Consider the following 19,827-nt stretch of genomic DNA (forward strand, 5'->3'; position numbering starts at 1 on the left):
AAGACACAGTTCTAGGAGCAATGTGCAGAATCATACTTCTGTAAACCCCTTTGTTAACTTTCAAATTTTTGACATTTATATATTAAGATGTGAGGTTAGAAAAACTTGTTATTGCTTTATTTCACGTTTGAGGAACTATTTTTGTTAATTTTTGATTATTATTAACAGTAACTTGATCATTGTGAACTTAAATAATAGATAAGACGCTTTGAAGTGCCTACACCAGACACAAAAGCCATGGCAAAACAGTACGTACTAGCCTTAAGTAGAACGTTAATGTTTGGATTCTATCTTCTCTCTCCTAATTATGAGCAACTCACATAGTTTTAATGCCTTACTTCCTGCTTTCTAGCCCTAAGTGAATCATTAAGTGTATCAAAGTATCTGAGGTAACTCCATTTGAGTGCTAACACTTATAATTTATATTAACAATTTAGAAGAATCAAATGTTGAAAAGCTTTTTACAGTGTTGTCCCCCCTTTTTAGTAAACGAGGCACTAATCCATGGTGATGAAATTCAGAGAAGTGCATTAATGCCTGGCTGCCTTCTGTTCAAAAAACAATTGATAGATTTTAGAGGGATGCAGGACAATATGTGCTACATTCAATCTTAAATCCTCAGTTTGCATCATTTACCAGTGATTGCATAGCTATCTATATTTTTTTGACAGATTGGCAACTTCGAATTAACCTTAACTGAATTAAACCCTAATTTATGTGTGCAAGTAAATTTTATGTGTGTGCATTTACTTATATTTGGAGATTAAGATTTGTAAAATTATTACTCATTGCTCAAGAATATCTTTTAGAAACTTAGATGTTAAACTTACCCAAACATTAACACTGTCACCAAAAATTAATTTTTATATATATTATTTACATTAATAAAATCAATGTTTTAACTTGCATTATATTGCTAATTAACATATTATTTTGAAAATGCTCCCAATAAAGAATTAAAACATAAATTCCATCTTTCAGATATGGACTAATTCTCCCAAACAAAAAAGGAGGAACCACAGTGATTAGACCTTCAATATTTAATGAAGATTCAGAATCAGATACTCCTACAGTGTCAAAGCCAACAGGATTTAACAGAAGCAATGAATCAAAAAAACAAGATATAATTAACCAACAAAGGGTACAAATTGAGAATAGAATTAATAAATGTTAATATTATAGTTTTTTTCTACCACTTACTATGCTAGTTTATTAATCGTCAAATATTTGCTTATTTTAGGCTCTTGAAGAAGACCCAACAGTCTTCCAATATGATGAAGTATATGATGAGATTGAGAAGAAAAAGGTTGAGTCAAAGTTAGCTCGAAAAGATATAGACAAGAAACCAAAATACATCAATCGTTTATTGGCGGCGGCAGACAGGAGAAAGCGCGAAAACGAACGAAGAATTGAAAGGGATGTGCAAAAAGAACGCGAAGCCGAAGGTTAAAATGGAAATAAATTCCTAAACAATGACTATAAACATTTATTTACATTTGTAGGAGAACAGTTCAATGATAAAGAATCATTTGTTACTGGAGCATACAAAAGGAAGCTGGAAGAAATGAAAGTTTTAGAAGAACAGGAAAAACGTGAGGAGTATTTGGAAGCTATTGGTGATGTATCTAAACAGGGCAATTTGGACGGGTTTTACCGACATTTATACGACCAAAAGGTAAATTTTGAAGACAGGCTCTTGAAGGAAGAGCCAACGGAAATAAAGAAGGAACTTATGAGTGACAAAGAGGGAAGTGAGAAAGGCGAAAAAAGAAGTAGAGGTAAGAGCAAAAGAAAATGTTCCCTTAATGTCAATTGATTTCATATTTTATTTCAAGAAAGTACAAACATCCAACAAATGCAAAAGAAATCTGCAGCCAAAAGAAAATATAGAAGCAGGAAAGACTCTGACAATAATGAGGATGAGGAGGGACAAGAAATTGAACAAATTGAAATTAAAAAGGAACATTTACCGTCAAATCTTGATGCTGATTCGGACTTCAGTGTTGATTCTTCAGACAGTGAAAGTGAAAAAGAGGAGGAAAATAAGGGCGAACAGGAAAACCTGGGAAAAGACAAGATGATTGAACATGAAGGGGAGATTTTGAAGCTTCCAGACAAAGGCAATGTTTTGAGTGATAATGCTGCACTGCTAAAGAAAAATGAAGAAAATCCTGAAGAACAAGCCAAACAGGAAGAACTCAAGAAGCCCAAAAAGCCAAAAGTAGATATTTGGAAAAAGCATACTGTGGGGGAGGTTTTTGATGAAGCTGTAAGGAGATATTTTGAAAGAAAAGCTGCGAGAGGCTGGTAGAGCTTAGGGTAATAAATTAGCAAATGCATGTATTTTTTTATTTGTCAAAAATATGTATTATACCTACAAAAATCTTACTTAGAGACGTACCTCCAAGAAAACAATACTTAATTGTAATAAAGAAGAAAAAGATTATTATATTCTGACTTTTTTTTGTTGCCGTTGCCTGTAAAGATCATTCATGGGCGGCAAATGTACGTCTTCGTCATCGGATCCATCTACGGCTAGCCCAATTTTCTTCCTTCTTTTAATACCTAACCCTCCGTTATCTTCGATTATCCAGTGAACTGATTTTGCAATGTCAAATAATCGAACGTCACCGTGTTCAGTCGGTTGGGGAACTAAGAAAAAATATTAAAATAGGTTATATGCATAATGAGTGTATCAAAAAATTTCTAGTTAAATATGCAAACTTTGTTTATGCAGGTCATAGCTAGATTAAATTTTAAATTCTATTTAGTGTTTGACATATTATGTTTGTAAAGCTTTCCACAGCACTCTCGACCGGAATTTGAAATACTCTTTACGAAGTTGATTTGTGTGTGTAATCTGGAACACGCGAAGTATTGAAATCTCGATATATTTGGACGCTAAAATATCATATTTTCTTTAAGCAATTCTGAGGCAAATCTCATTTCATTTTTTTTTCTAAGAATCTTTAGGAATTTAAAAACAAATTGTTTTTAAATTTCTCCGTTGAAGTCCTATTTGATAATTCTATACAGGGTTATTCACGTCATGCTACACAGAATATTGCGGCTAAAGTATTTAATATTTCGAATTTTTCTTTTTTGCAATGTATAGAGCTTATATAAAGGTACATTCTAAAATTATTTTACTTTTATGCAGGGGGTTGTAAATAAGTGAAAAATATCAAAGTTATGTTTTTTTAAATGGAACACTCAATATATTAGTACCGTTTTAGATTCGTTGAAATAAATAAATGTAAATTTGATTAAGGTTTACTTACCCTAAGTCTTAAAGATTTTGAAATAATTGAGATTTTGTAAAAAATGTAGTGCAAATTTAAAAACTTTGCTTTAAAGGAAGTTTAGACTGGAATAAGCCAAAATTCACATCAAGCCTCAGACATGAGGCATATTTCATGCCATAGTCATGAAAATTTAAATATCTTATACAGTGTATCCAAAAAATAAATTGAAAAATGTATTTACTTTGAAGGGTATTAACTTGCTTAATTTAAATGGAACACCCTATATTTTATTACTCCAACTATCAAATTGAAACATTACCGATCGAAAACTATTATACTTTCCTATACTTAAATGTACAAGTTTTCCTTGAAAATTAAGATTTTTAAAGAAAGTAGAAAATCCTATTACTTTTTGTATCAGTTGCCACGGTGACATCGAAAATGTCAATATAAAGAGTCATATTTATGCATTCTTTTTTCGAAGATTTGATTAAATATGAAATCGGATAATTCTTTATTTATGATATTTTCAATATTATTTGCGTAACTTACAAGATAATTTTCATATTTAATCAAATCTTCGAAAAAAGAATGCATAAATATGACTCTTTATATTGACATTTTCGATGTCACCGTGGCAACTGATACAAAAAGTAATAGGATTTTCTACTTTCTTTAAAAATCTTAATTTTCAAGGAAAACTTGTACATTTAAGTATAGGAAAGTATAATAGTTTTCGATCGGTAATGTTTCAATTTGATAGTTGGAGTAATAAAATATAGGGTGTTCCATTTAAATTAAGCAAGTTAATACCCTTCAAAGTAAATACATTTTTCAATTTATTTTTTGGATACACTGTATAAGATATTTAAATTTTCATGACTATGGCATGAAATATGCCTCATGTCTGAGGCTTGATGTGAATTTTGGCTTATTCCAGTCTAAACTTCCTTTAAAGCAAAGTTTTTAAATTTGCACTACATTTTTACAAAATCTCAATTATTTCAAAATCCTTAAGGTTTACGGTAGGTAAACCTTAATCAGACTTACATTTATTTATCTCAAGGAATCTAAAACGGTACTAATATATTGAGTGTCACTGACGAGATGTCCCTCGGGACGGTACCGGGTCTTGACAGTTTAACTATAGAGAACGGGGTTTTTAGTGGGTAGGCGCTCGAGGACCGTCGGTTAACGCCGAAGAGTGTTCCCCGAATGAATCCCACACTACCCGGCCGCCAGAACAACAGGCCGGGTGTCTATGAAGATTTTCCTCGACAAAAAAAAAAAAAAAAAAAAAAAAAATATATTGAGTGTTCCATTTAAAGAAACATAACTTTGATATTTTTCACTTATTTACAACCCCCTGTATGAAAGTAAAATAATTTTAGAATGTACCTCTATATGAGTTCTATACATCGCAAAAAAGAAAAATTCGAAATATTAAATACTTTAGCCGCTTTTTTCCGTGTAGCATGACGTGAATAACACTGTATAATCTCCATTTTAAGAATCCATCATCGGTTCGAGGATCCAAGAGTCCGACTACTATTCTCAATGAAATTTCGTATTTCTTACCTTGTTCTGGCAGATAAATTCTGTTAAAGATATCCATCATAATATCCACATGCACAAAGGGGCCTCTAAAACATTGAGGAGGAGGTAACTGTGTGCAGAGTTGGGCAGCAGTAGGAGGCATAGGGAAAGAACCACCTTAAAAAATTAGTTGAATACTTAGATGTGTGATATAAATATACTATGATGTGTGACTAATTCCGACCACATTGTACATACAAGTATCAAATACATATTTTCTGATACAATACACTACCTGATATATAAAAAATAAAAATAAAATCTCAATTTATTTCATTTGTTTGTTAGCTACCTCTAAATGTAATCCGGATTTTTTTTATATAAACAAAGCAGCGTTGTTTAAATAAAGAATTTTAAGTTTCCCCCAGTTCATTTCTGCCTGTCTTGATACTTACCGGGAACTGGATGTTCTCCAGGTAAAGGATTATTTTTGGGCTTATAAGGGATCATTTGAGAGTAATCTGGTCTAGGCAGCGGCATCTCGGAGTCTTGATTAATGATTGAATGTAATATATGATTTTTCCCAGCTCCAGTGATATTTATTACTTCAGTATAGCTATAAAAAATTAAGAAGTAATTACAACTTTTCCATTATAAACTATTTAATAATGTCCTACCCAATACTCTTTAATTCTTGAGCCAAGCAAGGGAATAGGTCTAGAAATCTATATCTATCAACCAGTTGGGCAGTATCCTTGCCCTGAAATTCTTTAATTTTAGATAGCACCTCTGATCGTCTCTTCTCTACTTTGACAATGGACTGAAGGTCTCCAATGTTACACTCAAATTCCAAGAACTTATTCCAAATATCCCTGAAATTTGATACTGCAAAATAGGCAATTAATTAAAACCAGAAAGTATTTACACAGATTTCTCATTTTCTAAACTGCCTGAAGATAAAACTCTTTCAAAAAGCACCCGAGTGTTATTGTCTTCATTCAAATGAGACAGATAGTCAATATAGCACGTGACGTATTCAGGAATGTCACCAAACTTTTTGAGACCAAGTTCAAATATCCTATAAATCTCCTTTTTATTAAAAAAAAACATTTGGTACAATAGATCATTAGGTACCTGAAAGCTATATTTTTATCTTTTGAACAGTAGTACTCCATTATGGCTGCACATACATAAATGTGATACTTGGCTCTATTATCTTCTCTGGCTCTTTTGAAAATAGCTCTGGCAGATTTAATGCCTTCGGCCCTTCTTGCGAATTTCATGTATTGAATGTAGGCCTGCAACAAGGATTAAAAAAAGTTGTATCGATGCAACATGTTGTAGTTACAATTATTACCAAATTATGTATACGTAAATTTATGTCGTACATAACTGAACTACCAATTATTTTTGTTCACATTCTTGTGAAAACTTAGGCGTTTCGAGCCAAATAATATATTAATTAAAGCAAAGATAAACCATAATTAAACGTACCAATGTAGGATCAATATCCGGTATATCCAAATACTTAGAATAAATCTGATGCACTTTTTCATACTTCAACCGCCCCTCTTCGTAATCGGCATACGCAAAATACAGCAACATGTTGCGACTCAACAGAGTACTTGTTGCCCTTTCAAAGACATTTGCTGCTTCTTCACTAAACACTTTGGCAGCATTAACATCCTACAGTACATGTATATTTTTAATTTTCCCAATTTTCCTTAAAAACTTACTCCTTTTTCGGTTAAAATCTTGCTACTATGTTCTAAAAATTGTGCTGCTTGGTACCAAATATCTGGATGATGTCCTAAACATAACAGGCATTGTTCAAGAGCAAAAATTACTCTTTTAGTATGCAGGGCAGTGTCTTCGGTTCGCAAAGGGTTGCACTTTTCCCATGCGATGTATTTTTGCCACAGTTCCACCTATAAATAGAAGATAATTAGGTAAAAATAACTTGGTTTATTAGGGTTTGAGACCTGTTTTCTTTCTTCAGGGCTTCCATTTGGAGGTACACTAGGAGCATTACGATTAATGCCCCTAATTTGCACTTCCAACTCTTTGGATACTCTTCGAGAGTTCATATAATCCCTACTTCTCTCAATGCTCATTTTTTCTGCGATAATCGGGTTAATATTCTAAAATGTCTGTTTGTTTAAGAAGGAAGCGGCAGTGAAAACAAATTTACCTGTTCAAAAGCAATGTAATCTTTCCAAAAAGTTTCCATGCCTATCATGGGAGTGATAATGCCTCTTTGATAAACCTTTCTTACAGCCCCAATTTTTTGATTCTCTGCATAAGAACCCACGGCCTCGACGCTTTTTAGGAAGTTAACATAATCATTCCATATTGAGAAGGAATTAATGTCCATTCCTATTTTATCTAATGCAAAATCATAGGCTTGAGCCATCTTTTCCCTAGAATAATGAATATTTACTAATCCCCATTTCAATTAAAAACAATAGCGAACGCCATTTACAAAACCATGCAAGTCATACTTACTTGTATGTAGGCAAAGAAGCTTTAGTTTCTTTCACATAAGTCAAATACAATTTCCACAACTCGATGTTCAAGATCTTCATCAGACATCTTTGGAAAAGCTGGTAAAAGAAACTTGGAAATTGAGTAAAAATTATTTATTGGAGAGTTCCAATAATAATTATATTATTGGTCTAGACATTGGTTAACCAAACAGGAGCATTGGCGCATAATAAAACACTTCAAGTTTTTCAATCCTTATATTTTGTTTCTTTTTTTAATTTGAGGGTACACGTAGGGAATAGGTAGTTGATAATAAAAATACATAAATGCTCCATATTTGATTAACAAATGTCATGCTCAGGATAAAAATGAGAAATTGGCAGTAATAATACGTGGTTGGAATGCAAAGGTATTTAATAAACCAGAAAGAAGTCTTATCAATCACTGAAAATTAACAAAAAATGTAAAAAATGCTATTTGGTAATTTACATTAGGCTAGAAATTAATATCACAATAACTATGCAGTGATAAGGAAAACTTCCTCCCAGTTTTTGAACACAATTTTATGAAGTGAATTGAACAAAAATAGACATTATTAGCAGGAATGTGTGTTTTATTGCTGGCACATCAAAAGAGGAGAAAATGCTAAGAAACAAAGTTGGTATAACATTGTTTATGCTGATTTTTACCTTTTCAACCCTTTCAAAGTTTCTAGATTTGATCTGAAATAGAAAAAAAATATTTGTAAGTACTAATACATAGAAAAAAATGTTTAGGTAAATGCAGGTCTTTTTTCCTTTCTGCACAAGGGTAGATTTAAGAGGTAATTGTTACATGAGAAAAATGAAAAAAGGAGTAGGGATAATACAGAAGGTAACATTGATTGGCATATTGTCGGTGTTTCAACTACCGGAATGATCTATTATTATGATTGATATGATTTATTGATCCTTGATCCTATGATTTATTACACATAATGTAATTTGTTATAATATGCCTCTTTGGAACAAATGAAAGCACAACTCATTCATTTTTACACTTATAGAGCAAAGTTCATTATATTAATCTTAACATGAAATTAGGTTAGTAATTTCATTTCAATCACATAAAAAATCGAGAAATTATATTTTGACTTTTCTTCATTACAAGTCTTTAAACTTTACAATAACCAAAAAGTATAAAAAATCATTTCAATTGAAATTATCTGGACAAGATGGTGAACACTATTTTCCTTTGCGAAAACAATAAAATTTTATATTTATGGCTAAATTGATTCATTTAAAATGGTTAAATACCTTTTATAACAATATACAACTTATCCATTTATGTGATTATATATACTTATGGGTCATTGTACTATTTTATGGTGTCTATGTTCAAAGCTGGATTTTGAGATGACTTATCATTTTAAAATAAGATACTAAGGTTCTATATTAAATATAGGGTTGATGTCAGAATTGGCAATGTCATGTGTTATGATAACTTGCTATAGAGTATGCTGACAACACAAATGATGTTATTTTTGTTATGTTTTATCATTACCTCTTGTAGCTTATGTTAATAAAATTATAAATCCAGTTTAATGCTAACAAAAAAGACAATACTTCTTCTACTCTTCTTACCTGTTATTGGTATGTATTACAAGTTATGAATGACAAATAATTTATATTTATTTTGGAAAATATTTGGTAGCATTTTGACTCAAATGTGGTGGTAAATATGAATGATAAGGAAGGAACAAAGGGTTGATATCTTTTTGATATAATGTTTGAATTACATTCAAAGTTATTGGTCTTTGCTATAGTTTTACCTCATGTTCAATGTAGATTCTCCAATATCTGGAGGCACTAGGAAAAATAGTAATCAGATGCTCATATAGGGCACGAACTTCGGAAATGTGTTTGCTTTGAGACTCCCGTAATAAAACAGACCACGCCTCGAGATCATAGGGGTTCTTCTCTACTTGCTTTTGAGTACGATAGAGCTTCTCGTTACCCCAATCCTAGAAAAAACAGCGGTATTCAAATACTTTTTAAAATGCATGGAGAGCAGGGTTATTCCTGAATATCAAACGGACAAGTTTCAATGCTGAACTAGAACTTACAATATGGAGACGTTCCTCGTTTGCGTTCATGATGATTATTATTCAAATTAAAGGTAGTTTGTACCACAAATATTTTCAATTTCTTTATTTATTTACAATCATTCTACAATATATGTTAATGAAAAACCATTTTGTTTTACAACTTCAAGGGAACCGCAAATGACAATGACAGACTTGCCTGACATGAGACGTTTTCGCATTGACATTTGAGCGCTCGGCTCGTACTCACACACTTGTTCAGTGTGCACCAAGAACTAATTTTACTCAAGATATCCATTTATCATAAGTATACAGTGCATTTTTAAAATTTAATATGTTAAAATAAAAATATAGTAACAGGTTAAACTTGTCTTGAGGAGCTTTCTCAACAATGGCATAACTTTCTTTTATCTCCTTCTAGGGGCTGCTGCAGCAACATTGGGAAGAAGTCCATCGTCCAGGGTATATTTATATGGCTGAAAAGGCATCGTCTTCTTGAGAGGATGTGATTGCTTATTTCTTCTCAGTTCGCTCTTTTAGGTCCATTCAATTAGCCCTGAGAGCACAAGTTCTTGTCATAATTCTTTAAAAGGTGGTCACAACATTTGGTCTCTGCTAGTTTCTGAGATGGCTCTCTGAAGAGAACTTTGTGGATTCTGGCTCTCCCAACTCAAGATTTTGGCACCTTTAGTGATCCGTTTTCTTTAGTTTTCTGAGAAAGAAGTTCCACCAATATATATATATATATATATATATATATATATGTCTGCAAGTTTTTTTTGTGCTTGTAGACATATCTGCACAGATAAAACCTTTTCTTTCTGATTTATTAAGCCGTTATAGTCTCATTTAGTTTCACACGTGGAGTAGTGGATCCTGATTTGAAGAGTAAAAGATATTAATTTCCATTATTTCCTTTTCTCCCCCTCCGGTATTTTGTTCCTCGATAGTGGCCGTCTAATTATGACAGGATATGAGAAGCTACCTACCAAAGGTCGCTCCATGGAGTCCAAAGGGATCTGCTCTGACCTGTAGCTAGAGGGGCCAATAGAGAGATATCATTCAATTTGGCCTACTAGCATAAAATTTAAAAAATCAACGTAATTGACGGATTTCACTAGAAAATCTGCTTTTTTGAATTTATTGATGTATCAAATTATTTGCACTCAAACTGAAAATTGAAATTGCTCGTGTACTTTTGATAGTGGCGATACAGGATAGTCCTTAATAAGGCTCTAATAATTGATTGTTCACTTTTGGTCAGGAACCGAGATTTATTCTCCCGTTGATTCAACGAAGATATGGTCCCATGGATCCTCTGAGCATTCTTCTTGAGCTCCCGGCTGCTACACTTTAAGCAAGTCCCAGCCTGTTGAACGCTGGCATTGATGTCTAAGATGATTTTAATGATAATTCATTGCTTTTACTTAATAATTTCCACCATAATTTTCACGCTAGTGCAGCGAATTTCTCGTTTCTTGAGTGTTTGTGGCACATCTGGACGAGATTCGTCGTGAAGGCAGCGCATCCAGATTAGGGAATAATCTCTCAGGAATCAATAGATATTGAAGGCCATTGACGATTCCATAGCACAAGAAAGCTAGAACGGTGACCTTTAGAAACCTCCACGATCTCCCTTCAGGTTATTAGATACCTAACAGTTTACTTTTTTTATAGCGCAATTTTGGTATTTTAAAGGCAGATTAACGTTAACTTCTCAATCGATGTCCGATAAAATTAAGTTAATGAAGACTTGCCTACAAAGTCTAATAATCGGTTAACTACACTGGAACACCCTTTCCCACACACCGTCTCTTCGGCTTCAAGAAAATGTTTAAGTCTCCCCCAAATAATAATTCTATTTTGAAAATAACAGTGCCCATTTCGGTCCTTTGACAGTTCAGTAATTTATGACAAAACCCGACCCAGCAATTTTGCGTCAGCTACCTCGACCACTTAAATTTTTATTGCTGTCCCAAATAATATTAAAACAATTTCCTCCGTCTGGTGGGTACCCAAAACCGCCGTTTTATTGTGTTTTTTCTGCATCCTCAACAAGCCCTAATATATATGTTTAAGGGGGCGCTGCGGTCATGTGTCGATTTTTATTATAACGTTTATCTTAAACGTTAAATTGAACTATTAGGGACGATTATTTCTCCGGAGGAAATTTTTTAACTAAAGTGAGGACCGAGTGTTATTAGATGCCGGCTTGGAGGCATGTTTTAGAGTTATTATTATTTAATTAGGGAATGCGAGCTTGAAAAGCACCGAAAGGCTAGGCCGTTTCCTTCCCAAACGTTGAATAATCACGTAGGTAACTACAGGGTGACACAAAAGTGTCCGCGTGTTTAAGCGTTGATATTGTCGAGTCTGGTTATTTTTTATGTTTTTTCTGACTTCTATGTATAATTTTATTGTATGATGTATTCTAGTCATGTGTGTGCTTTCAGTCGTTTTAGCCTCGTGAAAACCAACGTATCACTGTAGTCGAGTTACATAAGATGGGAATGAAGACGACTGACATTAAAATCAAAATGAACTGTCAATGACGCAGTAAAACGTTACAAGGAGATGGGAGGGATTTTAGATCGTCCTCGTAGCGGTCGTCCAGCTACTGCTACCGAACGCCAAATGCTGGACGTTCAATGAAGGAAATGGTTAAGGAGCTCGGTATCAGCAGAGATAGTCTCCGCAACATTATCAAAAATAAGCTACAACTGCGGGGTTACAAAATCGCTCGAGTTCATTTCCTCAATGAACCACTGAAGGCAAAGCGACTGGCGAATTCTTGCCTGATACTACGTTGAACCGGTGGTGGATGACTGAAGAAGGTGCTCTTCATTGATGAGAGAATTTTCACAATTGAACCGATCTGCGACAGTCAAAATTGTTGCCAACTACTAGAGAAGGGACAACAGAAGACTGCTGTTGCTAAGATAATCGGTCGCAGCCATTTTCCAGGCTCGGTAATGGCCTGGTCTAGTATATGCACTACTGGGAGACACTTTATATATGTATGTCGGTGCCTTTGACTTATGATTAGTGATAAAGAAAAGGGACTCCTTGATTAATTAAGTTTCGGTGATAAGTTTTTAACAGTCAGTCAGGTAAGAATTTATGAGCAGCTGACTGATTTGTGTGGACGAAGAACAGATCTGGCGTGAGAAATACGACCGGATTGGGTAGAATGGGGCCAGGGGGGAGAGATGGGAAAAGGGATGAGGCAGTTCCTTGAGAAAAGGAGATTAAGTAAGACTGGCTTCGGATCACCAGTTTTTATCTCCTTTTTTCTAGATTATTAGTGACTTTGTTTTAAGCAGTGTTTAAGGTGTTGTTGTAGTTTTCTCTTTGAATAATATTAACTATACAATTCGAGTGTGTTTAATTTTTCGAGCATGATTTCCGAACGAGATCATACACCATCCCTTCTGACATGTATATATTTTTATTTATATATGCGCTACTTTATGTTTAATGTTATTAATAGTAATTTAGTGAACGTCATCGTTCGTTATTTACACGGATTTATTAATTTACACAGTATTTTGGTACTGTTGAAATAGCTTTAAAAAGTGCGGGCATTTTTTTGTCACCCTGTATGCAGTGCCTCTCAGGTAAAAGATGAACCTGCATCATCGTGTAGAAGAGAAGGTTAGCCATCTACATATGTAATATTTGTTTTGATTTTTCTCCTGTATATCCATAGATGAAACCACCCCGAAAAAATTTAATAAATACATATACTTGATGATTCTGAAATGTTTCATTTGTGCTTTTTTTGACATTTCTATAATGATTTATTACCTGCCACTCTGCAGTAAAAAAATTTAAAGAATTAATCATACTATCATTTGATTTTTGACCTTCTGAATAGAGTGCCCTCCTAAAATGTTATGTTCATTTGAAAAATTCAACAAATTAGAGTGACTGTTAGGTTTACTAAAGAAGTTAAGGCTATCACATATGTACAGGGTATCTTATTTTCGATGTGATTGGGAGATTTCAGGTATTTCCCGAATAAATGGAAAAAAGCCATTGTGGAAATCCTTGGCCCGATTTTTGAGACAAATTCAATGGTCTAAATAGCATTTCGATATCTCGATTCGTTTGGGAGATACAGGGTGTTTTTTGTTTTATGCCGGTTTCTTTAAAATTCCAAAACTTTTTTGTTTGTAAATATTTTAAATTTCGGTAAAAATATTTTTAGTAAATTTTTTATGTGCAATCCAGTGGCGTACCCGATTTTTTTCTAGCTTAATTTTTTTTCGAGTTACAGACCAAAGTTGCATTTTTTTTAATGGTAACCATAGTTAGCTATGACTCAATTAATTAGAGATTTTTTTTAGCTTTTTGAAAATACATAGTTTCATATATTTCTCTCGGATAAGAAAATTATAAACGATTTCTCTTTTATACGGAGTATAATTATATTTTTTGCTCTCTTGATTTAGATACACGAACTTCCGTTTCTATTGATCGGCAGGAAGTATTAGGATTTTCCTTAACTTTCGTTAAGATAGTTATTTCGTCGTCTTGTTGATTCATTTTTGCATAATGTTTGATCTTAGGCTTCTTAAAAAATCCGTAGGTTCATATATAGATGTTCTTTTAATCTGGAGAATATATTCTTGTTGGGATCGTCATTTAGGGAATCTTCAGTAAAGTATCAATATTATATTGCGTTTCCATAAATACTAGTAATATTAAAGTAATAAATGCACAACCTATCTATTAAAATATGCCTCTGCAGCTTGGTCTGCATTAAAATTATACTGATAGTATATGCCAATCATATCCAACTTTTCCAAATTTTCATACTTTGTATTATTGGTATGAGCCATCACAAAAAGTTATCAATTTGAATAATTAATTATTATTTTAAGCAAAGCTTTGAAATATTAAATCTAATCCCATATATGTTTCCATTATTTATTTATATAAAACAATTGCGTAAAGTTCATAGGTGACTTAATCAAGAGGTGTTTTTTAAAAAATTGTTTATAATTTTCTTACTTACCGAGATAAATATAAGAAATTATATATTTTCAGAAAGCTAAAAAACATCTCTAATTAATGGAGTCGTAGCCAACTATGGTTACCGTTAAAAAAATGCAACTTTGGGCTGTAACTCGAAAATAAATTAAGTTAGACAAAAATCGAGTACGCCACTGGACCGCACATAAAAAAACGCACCAAAGATGTTTTTACCAAAATTTTAAATATTCACATACAAAACGTTATGGAATTTTACAGAAAACGACATAAAGCGAAAAATACCCTGAATCTCCCAAACGAGTCGAGATATCGAAATGCTGTTTAAACCATTGAATTTATCTCAAAAATCGGGCCAAGAGTTCCTATCACGGCTTTTTTCTATCTATTCGAAAAACACCTGAAACCTCTCAATTACATCGAAAATAGGACACCCTGTACAAATTTTTATCATACCACAAAATTCTATTTTATTATTTACACCTTACTCTGTAGGTTTTTTTAGGAAAAGTCTGAAGGTATGCATTTTCCAGAAAATTAATAAAAATATTTAACCCTGATCTACAAGACCTCAGGAAACACAGCCCAGAATGCTTTGGAAGCTGACTGGACCTTGCTGCATTATAGTCTCAATTTTTTTTCCTTCAGCTTTACTAAAGAACACCAAATTTGCACCCACAATGTGACATTCAAGAATTTAATATAGGCGATCAGACATATCAGCCTCATCCATACTTACCTTCTCCACATACATATTCTCCTAAGGACACAAAGACATCTTGTTGCTTCATGTAGTCTGCCTGAAGTCAAAGGACTCCATCAAATCACAAAAGGAAGGTTAGTGGCCAACCACAATGACACCACAGACTGCACAGGAGCAGTCAAAATGGCTAGCAGATGGGCGGTATGAAAGTAAAATATACAGTTTCACAGACCTCATTTTAGTACAATACCTATGTAAAATACGCCTCTACATTATAGATGTCCACTACGTCGGCTCGAAACACGTCCAAAACATAAAGTAGAATATCGCACCACTCTGTTGAAGTACGTTGTATATTATTCTGGTTCTGGAAGGGCTTGATCAAAGAGGCATGAAGATATTTTAGATATCTGGAGTTTTGAACACCCCATGAGTGGAATGGAATATATGGGATAATAACTGTCAACTTTGCTGTTAGTTATTATCCCCAAACATACTTTCCAATTATTTTAATTACATTTCATTGTAAATAAAATAATAATAATAAGTTTCTTGTAAAAGTTAAAACAAACATGTTTGAGGTTATGATTAAATAAAACAAAGAAACGTCTAGGGAAAAATCTATTTCTCTCTGACTTGCACAACCGGGGAATCCAAGACAATGATAGATAGATGATGTGGTTAATTTGGCTTCAAGGTTTAATCCTGTATTATATATGTATATTGACGTCCTTATCTGGCTTTTCTCGCGATGTTTTCGTACTTTGTCTTACCTACGGTAAGTAACGGACCTGCTTTCCTTCAAGGCTATCTTTTTACTAAGTAGAACTTCCCCTTTAACTAGCGCTAAAACACTTGACAGTGGAATGCTTGGAATATGCCAGTAGTTTAGGAATTCCAGATATAACCGGTTCTTGGAAGCACTACAATTATTTTTATTAAAGGGACATGACCTTCAAGATATTCAAGGTTGATTAGAAACAATATTTAATTAATTTTTTAGAGAACTACAAGAGATAAATATGTAAAACCCTATATCTTTGGAATCAGCTTAAAGAGGGCTAATGGATGAGTATATAAAAATAAGTTTTACAAGAACTTAAACTTGAATTTATATATCAAAATCCGAGAGTTGCTGGAAAAATCGCGATTCTTCTGAAAACGAGAATTAGTTTTTAGGAATTAGAAAATTTTTCAACTAAATGGACCTATTTTCGATATTTCTTTGTAACGAAAAGGAAAATTAAAACAGTGAGAACTGATTCAAATGTTTTGAAACAAGCAAAACTTTTATAAACAATACATTTTTCTCGTAAAATAAAAAGTAAAAAACTTTCTCCTGTTAGCAATCCCATCTGAGAATATACTGTATTTATAGGACTGCAAAAAAGTTAAAAAGACTCCCGGTTAACGTGCCTTTATCCCCGATTAGAGTATAGTCCTGCGAGCTACCAGCCCATGAAGGAACTCTAAATCCAAAGCTGCAACTGCTATTTGTAATGTTTTCGATTTGCACTTCAAAGCGTGACCATAATTAGAGGTTTCCGCAATGTTCATCGAACATCATTAAAAACCCCCTATAACTGATAATTAAGGAATTGTTTAAATTGCCAAAGTCACAGTCTGGAAGCGCGCCGACCCCCTTAACTGTGGGAGGGGTTCGAGTACTTCCGCTATTTGTGACACTGTTATTATCGAGTTTATCGGAATATTGGGGGTGTCAACATGTAAAAACAGTATTCATATTGTAGCTGTTTTCTACCAACAGGATTTCCAACCTTATACAGGGTGTCCGGGAATAACGTGCGTATGAAGTACTTCGTTAGGTCAAAAATAAGGAGAGATAAGACACATATTTCTATAATCTTCAACTACTGTTGAGAGGTCAAATTCAATTTTAGCTAAATTGAATTTCTGTGATTCATTAATTTCTGTATTTATACTATACGGGTTATTCTCCGGCACCTCAAATCTCATTTCCATCTATTTTTGAGAAAATTTCTTTCATTTATAAAATTTGATGTTTCAACAATGCAAAATTGATTCTGCATTGTTGGTTGGATCCAGATTTTACCGATGTATCGTTAATTCTTTTATTTCCAAAATTTTAGGCCTTTGTCAGTTTAAACTGAACACATTTACGTTTTACTTTACAATCATGCAAATTTCCCAAAAATTAAATCTCGAATTATTCTCTTTGGTTGATTTTTGAGCAACTGTTGTGCCACACAATAGAATTTAACAGCATTCAATTCCTCATGATCAGGATTACTCTAAAGTAAAGAATTTCGGGTTAGATATGGAACTATCGCAGGAAGTACGTGAGAACACAATTTTCAGTTTTTCAATCGTCAGTATCTTCAAATTCTTAAGCAGTAACTATTCTTCAATAATGTAACATCCAAAGTAACTCGTAGGATTTAGAGCTTAAAAGTACTACTGCAAAAGTTCCACACTACGTATTGGAAATAAGAAGATGCATACATAGTGTAGGTGCATAATAGAGGGTAGGTGGGTACTACGTGAGACCATTGAAGACGAAATCTTGCTGTTCATCGACCTTCATATCACAATAGATAGAACCCGTCCTCCCGAACCATTAAGAATACGAAACCACGGCAAAAAGGAAGAAGTACCATCGGAGGATGAACGGAGCTCCTCCTACATCGTCACGTCTTCGGGAGCACGTCTCGGGTACTCGCTGGTACTCTATAATTAGCCAGCCAGCTTCTACCTTAATAATATCTCGGTGGTTCGTAATGGTTTGCGAACTGCCACAAAGGCTAATAACGTGAAGGTCCCCATTTATATCGCACGAAAAAAAAAAGTGTTCAGGTTCATTCATGCATGTGAGAACCTTGCGATTCTCATGTGTGTGAGATATTTTTGGGTACCACTTTGTGATAGACCTACTGAGGAAATTCTACCAGAGGAGTATTTGCATAGGTACCCTTTTACCTATTTTTATCTTTTTACTTATCTAAAGTAGTTAAAGGCATGCAATCCTAATAAAAGAAATCGTTATTCAAAGCTTAAAATTAGCGATATAATAAAGCCCAATAGCTGACGAGCAGATTCTTCCATTTTTTTTAACGAGATAATTAAGCTTTCTTCGAGGATTAAGGGTATGATTACCAAGTTAAGCTGTGAACTCCTCCATTCGGAAGTTATGGCTTTCAATCACTACAATTACGTGCACGAAAATCTCTTCAAGTCTTTAGTCAAGTGAAAAATGGTAGTTCCGATTTATTGACTTTAACAATAGCGAATAATTTTGGGGTCCTTTCAACAAGATGATTTTGTACCCTCGACAAAATGGTGGACAAATATGATCAAGTATAGTTATTTGAAAAGTAAGATGGTTGGGAAGAGGGGGGGGGGGGTTAAAACACACCCCTCAATTTAAATGCGCAATGTACAAAATTTTGGTTTGTTCATATGGAAATAATAGCGCCGTATAGGGCTTTTCATATTCTATTTATTTTGCACAGTAATCTATTTTTGGCTAACCAAAGCCAACATATCAAGCGTTTTCCAATAGAACTGCATCATAAATTTCAAAATGCTGAAATTAGTTTTCTATATAGGCCTAGCCTATATCGTCAAATGGATATGTCGCATTTAAAACCGACAAAACTAACGATATTTATCAGCTTGTGATATATTGCAACGAATCCCATTTTATACGGTTATAAATAACATGTTTTTTGTTTCATAAATAGAATTTCAGCAGTGCTACACATGAATATTACCATAGTTTAGTCCTTTCTATCCCGTTACATATTACATCCCAAAATACATCAACATTGTCAATGTGGTTTTTCCCGCTCTGTTTCATGAAAGTAGCGCATTTCTGCGCAATTTGAAAACCAAATATCTTATTAATGTGAAAATTTCCGCATTCTTTCAGAAAGTATTTTTATGGTCATTGTTTGATTAATAAACTGGTGTTTGAAAATCTGCAATTCTTGAGGTACAGATACAGATACATTCCTTTGGGTAGAGATAGATTATCACCAGTAGTTGATTTGTCATGTATTAAAATCCTTTTAATTTTTTTCCTAAATAATGGTGTGTCATAGTAGTAAAAGTTAAGAGAACTTTTTGGTTCCTAATTCATCAAGGACTATAAGAATAATTTTTGTTTAGAGGAGCGTCAGTGGCGTGCATTTTTTCTTTTAGATATCTAGATTGATATTGCAGAAAAAATTAACGATCGGCCTCAAATGTTTGAAACATATTTATATAATGATGTAGTATTAGTTCCATGAAGGCTCAAGCTACTTAATAATATATTAAGGGATTAGATCCTTTTTTGACTGCATGACAGTTGAATTTCAGGTTAGAGTTTCTTTTTAATAATTATTTAATTTACCCTTCTTTCGTAGGTCGATTAACAATTGGGACGCACGTAACAACAATATTCACTGTAGTTGCTGGGAGATGTAACTTCAAATTTCTGCCTTTTTTAATACAACTTTTTCATCCTACAACAAAATTAGAAAAATCATTTGATATGAATGCATCATATGAGCCTCTTTAGGAACTATTATTTTGCGTAATTCGTATCATAATGCGGAACCTCGATGCTCCCGTTCCTCAGAACTCCTCTCGTTACTCTAAATCATGTATTCCTTAACTGACGGTTACATGAATAGTTATTATAAGTAATACTTTCTGAACATTTTTACGGTCAAGAAATAATTATTTTAGCAGATGGTTCGTCGGCAAGAAAACAAGTTTGCTGATAATTTTCCGAAATTAATAATTGACGAACGCCA

General features: G+C 33.5%; 2 protein-coding genes across 2 annotated transcripts; one reads left to right on the plus strand and one right to left on the minus strand.

The window, feature by feature from the left end:
* The first annotated feature begins 124 nt into the window (after positions 1 to 124).
* LOC136415144 (nuclear speckle splicing regulatory protein 1) lies at positions 125 to 2,317 on the plus strand. Its single transcript, XM_066399590.1, has 5 exons — positions 125 to 248; positions 982 to 1,141; positions 1,241 to 1,445; positions 1,503 to 1,778; positions 1,836 to 2,317. The coding sequence occupies exons 1-5, from the start codon at positions 238 to 240 to the stop codon at positions 2,309 to 2,311; spliced, it is 1,128 nt and encodes a 375-aa protein (XP_066255687.1). The 5' UTR covers positions 125 to 237; the 3' UTR covers positions 2,312 to 2,317.
* Positions 2,318 to 2,331: 14 nt separating this feature from the next.
* Positions 2,332 to 9,534, minus strand: su(f) (cleavage stimulation factor subunit su(f)). Its single transcript, XM_066399578.1, has 14 exons — positions 9,370 to 9,534; positions 9,076 to 9,267; positions 7,955 to 7,987; positions 7,287 to 7,384; positions 6,973 to 7,201; positions 6,764 to 6,922; positions 6,518 to 6,709; positions 6,276 to 6,467; positions 5,916 to 6,079; positions 5,707 to 5,859; positions 5,459 to 5,653; positions 5,237 to 5,397; positions 4,824 to 4,958; positions 2,332 to 2,652 (listed from the first exon to the last, which is right to left on the minus strand). The coding sequence occupies exons 1-14, from the start codon at positions 9,397 to 9,399 to the stop codon at positions 2,447 to 2,449; spliced, it is 2,139 nt and encodes a 712-aa protein (XP_066255675.1). The 5' UTR covers positions 9,400 to 9,534; the 3' UTR covers positions 2,332 to 2,446.
* Between the last annotated feature and the right edge of the window lie 10,293 nt (positions 9,535 to 19,827).

This window comes from Euwallacea similis, chromosome 19, assembly GCF_039881205.1.
Source record: "Euwallacea similis isolate ESF13 chromosome 19, ESF131.1, whole genome shotgun sequence".
NCBI lineage: Eukaryota > Metazoa > Arthropoda > Insecta > Coleoptera > Curculionidae > Euwallacea > Euwallacea similis.